At 46.5% G+C, this 9,753-nt stretch overlaps 1 protein-coding gene across 6 annotated transcripts in view; it reads right to left on the bottom strand.

Annotated features, from left to right (window-relative positions):
* Nucleotides 1-2,474: 2,474 nt before the first annotated feature.
* SYNE2 (spectrin repeat containing nuclear envelope protein 2) overlaps nt 2,475-9,753 on the bottom strand; it is a 236,383-nt gene continuing 229,104 nt past the window's right edge. For 5 of the 6 annotated variants that reach the window (XM_081000779.1, XM_081000783.1, XM_081000782.1 and 2 more), the window contains 5 exons: nt 9,350-9,478; nt 7,819-8,010; nt 7,593-7,682; nt 5,896-5,945; nt 2,475-4,578 (listed from right to left, as the gene is read on the bottom strand). In XM_081000779.1, coding sequence (XP_080856905.1) covers nt 4,353-4,578; nt 5,896-5,945; nt 7,593-7,682; nt 7,819-8,010; nt 9,350-9,478 — 687 coding nt within the window. In that variant the 3' untranslated portion in view covers nt 2,475-4,352. The remainder of the gene's footprint in view (nt 4,579-5,895; nt 5,946-7,592; nt 7,683-7,818; nt 8,011-9,349; nt 9,479-9,753) is intronic. The other variant, XM_081000781.1, reaches the window with a different exon arrangement.

The raw sequence follows: 9,753 nt of genomic DNA, 5'->3' as shown, positions 1-9,753 counted from the left end.
AGTTAAGTAATAAGTTGCAATTCAGCAACTTCTCTTTCCAGTCTATTTCTGAAATTCTTTTGTAATAAGACTTTGAGATCTTGTACAGAATGTCCTGAGAGATTGAAGTGTTCTCCTACTAGTTTCTCTGTCTTGTGAATCCTGAGATCAGATTTATGCCCATTTATCCTTTGTCGTAGGGTTTGGCCTGTTTGTCCAATACAGAGAACTGAAGGGCACTGTTGGCCTTTGATGGCATACACAATGTTAGAAGATGAGAAATTAAATAGTCCTGAGATGGTATGTTTGATGTTGTTGGGGCCAGTAATGGTGCTGTCCATCTGTATGTGGCAGCAAAGTGGCTGGGGAAACTCAGCCAGATGGGCAGGGTATAAATAAATTATTATTGTTATTATTATTATTATTATTATTATTATTATTATTATTATTATTGTTGTTGTTGTTGTTGTTGTTGTTGTTTTTCATTTTTACGATTGTAGGCTGCAGCTGATGGATAGCATGCAAACGGTGGCTTAAATCTTGCCTCTCAATTTCACCCCTAGCATCAAGAGACACTGGGTTCTTGGTGAGGGATCTCTGAAGTGGAGCAGCTAAGAGGGTGTTGACAGCCAGGAACCAGACACATGAAAGCCACAACCACAACATACATTCAAAGAGATCTGCCCTCTTGCCCTCTGTAAAGCAATAGACATAGCTTCAACTCTGTGGATTCAAGTTCGGTTGCCAAGCAGACCTACCCAGAACTGTGAAATTTTCTGAGCTTACTGTTCTTTCCACTTGGGCCAATACTAAAATTAGTACGCTAATTTAATGTCACTCCTCTGCATGCAAACCCACAATTGTAAGAACTGTTAGCTATCCTGATGTTGTTAGTCTCAGCAGCTGGTACTGTTGACTCACGTTTGTAGCAGAGATTGTGTTGGCAGAAAATATAAAAGGGGATGAGCAAGATGTTTCTACTAATAAGCTGTCATGGAATGGCTGGATACAGAGGAGTGGGGGGGGCACCAGGTAAGGACCCCCCCCCTTGGGAAAGAACGGGGGGGGGGCATTGATCTCTTTGAAGAAAGCATTAACTTCACTGACACCAAGATTTTTTATTGCTGACCTATTCCTGATTGTGGCTGGTGACATGAGCCGAAATTGACATGGATCTGCTGCTAGGTTCTGTCCGTCTATTGAAAACCTAGGATGCTGAGCTGGCTCTTAGCCAGATGGGAGAGAGCTTAGCTCTGGCCAAGGACAATGGTCCACAGGTGAGCTTCTTTGTTTTTTACAGCTATGGGTGATCGGCATTTATGTGCCATGTCTTTCTCTGGCTGGGATGGGGGACTTGTGGCCCTACAGGTGCACCAGTGAAACTCCCATAATCTTTAATCATCATCATCATCATCATCATCATCATCATTTATTTATACCCCGCCCATCTGGCTGAGTTTCCCCAGCCACTCTGGGCGGCTCCCAATTGAGTGTTAAAAACAATGCAACATTAAATATTAAAAACTTCCCTAAACAGGGCTGCCTTCAGATATCTTTTAAAAATAGAATAGCTCTTTTTTCCATTGACATCTGATGGGAGGGTGTTCCACAGGGAAGGCACCACTACTGAGAAGGCCCTCTGTCTGGTTCCCTGTAACCTCACTTCTCGCAATGAGGGAACCGCCAGAAGGCCCTTGGCGCTGGCTGAATGATGGGGATGGAGACACTCCTTCACGTATACTGGGCCGAGGCCGTTTAGGGCTTTAAAGGTCGGCACCAAAACTTTGAATTGTGCTCGGAAACGTACTGGGAGCCAATGCAGATCTCTCAGGACCGGTGTTATACGGTCTCAGGGGCCACTCCCAGTCACCAGTCTAGCTGCCACATTCTGGACTAACTGCAGTTTTCAGGTCACCTTCAAAGGTAGCCCCACGCAAAGCACATTGCAGTAGTCTAAGGGGGAGATAACCAGTGCATGCACCACTCTGGCAAGACAGTCCGCGGGCAGGTAGGGTCCGAGCCTGCGTACCAGATGGTGCTGGTAGAGAGCCGCCCTGGACACAGAATTGACCTGCGCCTCCATGGACAGCTGTGAGTTCATTCTTAATGGATAGGAGTGTTTTCCTTCCCATTCTTATGAGGGTACTCATCTTTTCTGGTGGGCGCTGTTTGATCTTTTGTGAATGAACCACTGAACTGCAGGCGGCAGCTACCCAAGGAACTACCCGATCTTCCCCCATATGGACTGGCCATTGGATCATCTTAGGCAGGAAGGAGCATCAATGGGCTGCCTCTTCCAGTTGAGCTTCTGGTGTGTCCCTGTGGCCTTTGGCTATTCTTTCATCCTGCCTTGCTCCTCAGTCCCGACTAATGGCTTGCCCCAATGGCTCTTGGGTCCTGCCTTGAACCAGACGGCTGTTTACCATGCCCCGCCCTCTCCCAATCCTAAAAGTGTTCCAGGAAACTAGATTTATAAAACATCAAGACAAACAAACTCAGGACTGCTTCACACAGCCGCAGAATTTTAATGAGGGGGTTGGGAAAAAAGAAAGATGGACTTTGTGTACACAGCCAATATATTTTGGATCCAGGTAAAACTGTTTCCGATCTCTCACCACCAGCTTCACCTTAAATGTGACAAATCTTGTGAAGTTAGGGCGTGAGCCCCATGGGCGCAAGATGAGCCCTGGATTCATCAGGCATAGCAACCAATTTGTAAGCAACGGCTTAATCAAATGGCCCCAGGAAACATGAAGGAAACAGTCCATTCCTCACCACCACAGCAACTGTTATCCAGTGATATACTGCCTTGGAACATGGAGGCTCAATGTATCGACGATGGCTTATGTACCATTAAAGCTGTGCATGCACAATGGGTTCCCCATAATGGCCAATGCTTGGTTCCCCTTTCCCTCTTTAGTTCTCCCTCTCCTATGCAGAAACCGGCATGGAATTTGCTTCACCTTCAAGTGATTTTAATTCCCAGCTGAAGCAGCTTTGCAAAGCAGTGTGCACGTTCTGGCAACCAGCATGGCCCTATGGTGTTATCTATGCCCATGCATTCTGCTGTATAGGAATAGGGATTGATTGTGCCCTTCCATTATTAAAAATTATTTTTAAAAAAACATCCACGTATCTTTCTTTTGGCTTACTGTAAATTATTCAAAAAAGATTAACACATAAAACATCTTTTGATTAAAAAGCCGCAAGTTTACACCATTGATTCATATACAAGTGAGATAATCAACACTAATTATGGTCAGCACTTTTTAAATATAAAACTATGAACAATATAAGCCACCTACATGCAGCATTTTCATTTCTTTTTATTTAAAATAAAAGTACAAAAGAAGACATGAGACAAATCTGCAGTTCTAAGTACATACAGTGGTACCTTGGTTTAAGAACAGTCCTGCTTAAGAACGATTTCGTTTACAAACTCCACAAAACCGGAAGTTGTGTCCTGGTTTGCGAACTTTACCGTTATAGTGGTATAGGTACCACTATACTAAAATCTTTGTCGTGGAAACTTATATACAGTGGTACCTTGGTTTACAAACTTAATCTGTTCCGGAAGTCCGTTCTTAAACCGAAACCGTTCTTAAACCGAGGCGAGCTTTCCCTAATGAGGCCTCCCGCTGCCGGTGCCCTTCCACCTTTCAGATTCCATTCTTAGACCAAGGTAAATTTTGCAAACCAAGACACTATTTCTGGTTTTGCAGAATTTGTAAACCAAATCATTCTTAAACCAGACTGTTCTTAAACCGAGGTACCACTGCATCTATCAATCTGTCTATGTATCTATATGTATTTGTTAACTGGAGAGAGAGGGTTGCTAAAATACTAAAGTATAACAAGTATTTTATATATATTTATATAAAATCAAACCTTTCTTTTCACTACAATATCGAAGTGCGGAAATAGATTTCTTTGCATGCAAAGCACCAGCTGAAAAATGGGTTCTCTCCGTCACACTAAAAGCTATTCTCTACAGCATTCGTCGTTAGCTAAAAATCACATTATTTCAATGCAAACATGACATTATCTTGAAAATTCGTCTTCAGAAGACATTCTGGCATGGAGGCCACCAGCCGATTGATCACACATTGTGCAAAAGTATACAGTATGTTGCTTACAGTTCAAAAATATATAGAAAAAAGTATTTTCCTGTACAAAACCGAGTTAACACCTGTCTCTGCCCCCACCCCGCAACCCATCCCAAATATTGAAATTGCTAGAGGATCTACTTCTTCAGTTGTGAAATCTGACGCATTCACTGTGTGAAGTCCTCAGAATGGCAATAGCAGCATGAGAAGAAGAGCCTGCTGAGGAGGTTCATTTTGGTTGAGGTGCAAAAAAGCCCTTGGGACGCTTCAGAAGGGAGGAGGCCCATTGACAAATCGCAGCATGGGGTGGAAAGACCGGGCAAAGTTGTTGCGGTGTGCACAGCTGTAATCTTCCTCCGAGAAAGGGGGCAGGGTAGCCAAAAGCAGGAGGAGAAGGAAGAGCAACTGAAGAGGGAACGCCATTCGCAGTACACGGGACAGGAAGCCGCGGGTCTTGGGAGCAGCTGGGCTGGCACTATCCTCGTCTTCCCCTCTGCAAATATGGAAGAGAATTTATACATGAAGCTGCATTCCACTGAGCCAGACTTCATCCAGCCCAGGGTTTCCCAAACTTAGGTCTCCGGCTACATCTCCCATCATTCGCGAAGACTGGTCCTGCTAGCTATGCATGATGGGAGTTGTAGTCCAACAACAGCCAGTTTGGGAAACGCTACTCTAGGGCGTCACGATCAGCAGCTACTCAGGGCGGCTTGCAACACATATAAAAACACAACACATTGAAAGGCTTCCCTATATTCTCTACTCAGACTGGCAGCAGCTTTCTGCAGAGCTGGTTTGAGGGCCACAAACCTTGTCTCTCCCTTCTGAGCCCTTCTACCTGGAGACACCGGGAGGAATTTGATGTTGTGCTATTCCAGTTGTTCCGTCATTGCAAGCATCTCACCTTGGCAGATGGAATGATTCCACGCTCTTTTCTCTCCGTGTGTCGTTCTGGGGGTTTTCCTGATATCCCACATGCCCTTTTTGGGGGAGGGGGGGGAATCTGTTGCACAAGTGGAAGTCGTTGTGCAGAGTTTCCGCTGATGGGCCTGAATCTCAGCCACTGTTGTGCACCTTGCTGCATCTGGCAGACCTCTGGGTTCTAGCAGATCTCACAAGCCAAATGTTTGGCCCCCTCTGAGTTAGGTAAAGGTAAAGGGACCTGGCGTACAGCTTCCGGGTCATGTGGCCAGCATGACTAAGCCGCTTCTGGTGAACCAGAGCAGCGCACGGAAATGCCATTTACTTTCCCGCCGGAGCAGTACCTATTTATCTACTTGCACTTTGACGTGCTTTCGAACTGCTAGGTTGGCAGGAGCAGGGACCGAGCAACGGGAGCTCACCCCATCATGGGGATTCGAACCGCTGGCAAGTCCTAGGCTCTGTGGTTTAACCCACAGCGCCACCCACATCCCACATTGCACAAATTATGGACATTCAAGTGCTGGTTGTGTGAATGCAATTAATGCACCTGTTTTTGTTTTTAAAGAGTTTGGGCAAAAATCTCCCATTCTTTCCAGGAAAGTTGCCGGTAGTGGCTCCCTATGCAATGCATACAGCACCTTTGATGAACCGTTTTTGTGTGTCTCTGCTCGGACTTTGGCAAAGAGAAAAAAGCGCTAAACTCCCCCTTCCTCCTTTCCATGGCCTTGATCCTGCTCAGATTTCCCTGTGGCTGCTATTTACATAATATACAACGTGTGTGTTAATTAACATGTGATTATGAGCGCATCTAGCTTGGCCCTGCGACTGCCTTAAAAATGCAACCTCCATTTTTAAATTAAAGAAAACGTTTTCCAAAACATCCTACCTAATATCAGTGCCGCTCTCAGTCTCCAAGGTGTTCCTTCCACCAGCCTGCTTAAAATGGAGATATTACGGTGTTATTTAGTCATACTTTCCTCAAGAAATGCAAGCGCAAAGAAGTAAATCCCAAGTGACCCGGTTACAGAGCTCAAAATGCTTCTGTGCAGTGGGAACGTCACAGGAAACGTGGGTTTGACAAGTGGATGTTGCTCCATTAGGATGAATGGGGTAGCACCCCACTAAATGAAGTCTTCTCTCAGACATCCCCCTACAGCTGCCTACTTAACAACCAGTCCAGGGGGTGGCACTGCCCGTTAGCTTCCTCCTCCTTAAGGTTAGTGCCCCTCTTGCAGAATCAAGCCTGGAGAAGGATGGGGACAAAACCAAACAGGACTGCAGCCACCATAAAGCTGTGACCCAATGCTCATTTGGCAGAGTCCGTTCAGGAGGATCACATGGTCAATGCTATCAAAACCTTCAAGTCAGCACTGCAGGGTCATACGCCTTTGCATCCCTCCAGTAGTCAGGGTGACGAGGGTGGATTCAGTCCCGTAACTACGCCTGAACCCCCACTGGAATGGGTTGAGGCACAGTCGTACCTTGGCTTTCGAACAGCTCAGTTCTCGAACGTTTTGGCTCCCAAACGATGCAAACTCAGAAGGGACTGTTCCGGTTTGTGAACTATTTTTGGAAGCCGAACGTCCGATGGGGCTTCGGCAGCTTCCGATTGGCTAGAGGAGCTTCCTGCAGCCAATCGGAAGCCGCTTTGGTTTCCGAACGTTTTGGAAGTCGAACAGACTTCCGGAATGGATTCCGTTCAACTTCCAAGCATAGCTGTCAACTTACAGATTTGAAAATAAGGGACCAGCAGCCTCAAAAATAAGGGATCAGAGGCCAAAGTAAGGGATTTTCTGGGCACAGGTATGTTCAACTTATGAGCCCCTCCGAGCCAAAGGCAGAAAGCCCAGCCAGCAGCCAAACAAAGCCTCAAGCCTCAAGGAAAACCATCGTCACCTCCCCGCTGGGAAGCGCAGAGCAAAGGCGAGTCCCCAGCAACGCGGCCGATTTGATCGGCACAAGGCATGCAAGCTCCACCCCCCAGTCGTTAGACTCCTTATTGGGTGAGCAACGCAGCCAAGCAACACAGTTGGAGCCTCCCTCCTCCCTGGCCGGCAGGGAGAGGAGCTGCTTCCTTTGAAACCTGGGAAATTTACGGGACATCATCAATAAGGGACAGCAGCGGGACACAGCGCTGGGATAAGGGACTGTCCTGCCAAATAAGGGACGCTTGACAGCTATGCTTCCAAGTTATGACTGTATAGGCATGTGACAAGGGAAGAGCTTGTAGCCTGGCCTTAAAGAACCAATCCAAACCAGGCTTCCACAACCTAGTGTCCTCTTGACCTATTGGACTACAACTCCCATCACCCCCAGCTGGCATGGTCAGGGAGGAGGGGGACTGCAATCCAAAATGTTCTGGAGGGCATCAGGTTGGGGAAACGTACTGAACAGAAACCATGTATCCTTTAACATGGCCACGAATTACAGTTGAGTTGCTGGACTGTCCTGACCAAACCGGGCGAGTCAGCTGTTTGTGTTAACTTGCAATAAAGCATTTCCGGATGGAAACAAGACGAAGAGAAGGTACTAACAGACTGGAGAAAAACCAGAGGTTGGGAAAAGAATTGCCAAGCAGCTTGCCTTGTTTTTATATGTGCAAGGTTTCTCTGGTCGCTGAGGACAGCTTCCCGAGTCCAGTTCGTCCACATCCTGCAGAAATGCACTTGTGTCCTAGAAGGAGGAAAATAGAAGATAACTTTACATTCTGCAGAGTAAGAAGAGCTTTATTTCCCAGGAGTTATGCACCTCCCTTGGGAGATACAGAACTGCATCACCCTGGATTCAAGCGCATGCATCCCAGCCTCACCGGCTTTCCATGCGAGACCTTTAAATCACTTGAGACTCTTTCCAGAAGCTGCTTCAGTTTCTTCCCAATAACGTGGACCTTCTCATGAGCTTCAACATAATCTCCTCCACCAGATTTGACAAGCAAGTGAGTGGAAATCTCCTGCAGAGTGTTGACTTGTGGCTGCCGTTCCAGAAGCTCTTTCTCCAGTTGCTTCGACAGGGAAATGGAAGGAAATATTGAGGCATGTATGACTCTGCCCTACATAGAATCAAGCTGACCACTTGATCTGTCCAGCCCACTGTTGCCTACTCTGATTGGGCAGTGGATCTCCAAAGTCTCTGCCTGACAGCCCTGAGATCCTTCAAAATGGAGATGGCAGGAACTTTACCTGGGAGCTTCTGCATATGAAGCGCATGCTCTGCTACTGAATTGTTGGGCAACGGCTAATATGTAAGTTTGTTTCCAGGCGCAATTCACTGGGCTCACATCAGTGCCTAAAGCCCCAAAACAACTTAGGCCCCCAAATATCTGAAAGACTGCCTCCCTCCCTCAAGACCCCCTAAGGCAGCCTTTCTCAACCTGTGGGTCCCCAGATGTTGTTGGACCACAACTCCCATCACCCCTAGCTAGCAAGGCCAGAGCTCAGGGATGATGGGAGTTGTAGTCCAACAACATCTGGGGACCCACAGGTTGAAAAAGGCTGCCCTAGAGGGTTTTGAGGGAGGGTCAACACTCTCAGAAGTTTGATCACTGGGGCCCCAGGAGAGGGCATTCTCTATGGCAGTCCTTAAGTTATAGAATCACACAATCACAGAGTTCCCTCCACTCATGTGCATTTGACACTACGCAGTTTCCTTAGCATGCTGAAAACATATGAGTGACAGATATTTTAGGACCCAACCTATTCTCTTCTTGCCTGTTGTAATATTTTAAATGGATTCTAGTATTGTCTCCACCCCCATCATTCAGCCCGGACACTGAGGTCCAGTTCCAAGGTCCTTCTGGCAGTTCCCTCCCTGCGAGAAGTGAGGTTACAGGGAACCAGGTACAGGGTCTTCTCAGTAGTGGCGCCCGCCCTGTGGAATGCCCTCCCTTCAGATGTCAAGGAAATAAACAACTATCTGACTTTTAGAAGACAGCTGAAGGCAGCCCTGTTTGCGGGGAAGTTTTTAATGTTTGATGTTTTACTGTGCTTTTAATTCAGTTGGGAGTCACCCAGAGTGGCTGGGGAAACCCAGCCAGATGGGTGGGGTGTGTATGTATTAATAATAATAATAATAATAATAGTAATAATAATTGTTGTTGTAACCTGCCCTGAGATCTCATGTTGAAGGGTGAGTAATAAATCAAAATACCACTCCTACAACGACTATCACTAACCACGACAAGATAGGGCACAGGAAGGATCTGAAAAGCAGATAATTGGCATCCCACCATCAAACCAAATGAAGCAAAGTAACAAATGTACCTAATGGGAGCAAGTCAACTGGTGGGTCAATCATTTCTGTATGGATGCACCAAAAAGTTTTTTGGTTTTTTTTAAACCTACCATTAATTCTCTTCGGCTCTCCTGAATTGCGTGAGGATCAGCATTCAGAGCCTTGATCTGTGCTTGATGCCTCCGAACCTCTGCAACAGCCAACCACAGCAGCAGGTTATGGTTTTGCTTATGGAAATCCTGCAGAGGAAAAGCATCCATTATTAGGAGAGGCAGGGAAGGGCAGCCTGACCAGATCACATCTGCTGACAAAGGCCGGTTCCAGACTATTTTGCAGGCAGGATTCGACTGCATGCCAGCAAACTCAGGTTGCGTACTTTGAGAGGATTTGATGATCTTGTGAAACAGCAATCTTTTGCGATAAGGAACGGAAATGCACCAGAAAGCATAGGATAAGAATGGCTTGATTGAATGCTCCACAGTCCAGGTCTACCTCTCTGGAAACTTTGCACAAA

The sequence above is a fragment of the Podarcis pityusensis genome (genome assembly GCF_964106645.2).
Source record: "Podarcis pityusensis genome assembly, chromosome: 1".
Classification (NCBI taxonomy): Eukaryota; Metazoa; Chordata; class Lepidosauria; order Squamata; family Lacertidae; genus Podarcis; species Podarcis pityusensis.
The sequence above is the reverse complement of the archived record's forward strand: the minus strand, read 5'-3'. Positions and strand labels throughout refer to the sequence as shown.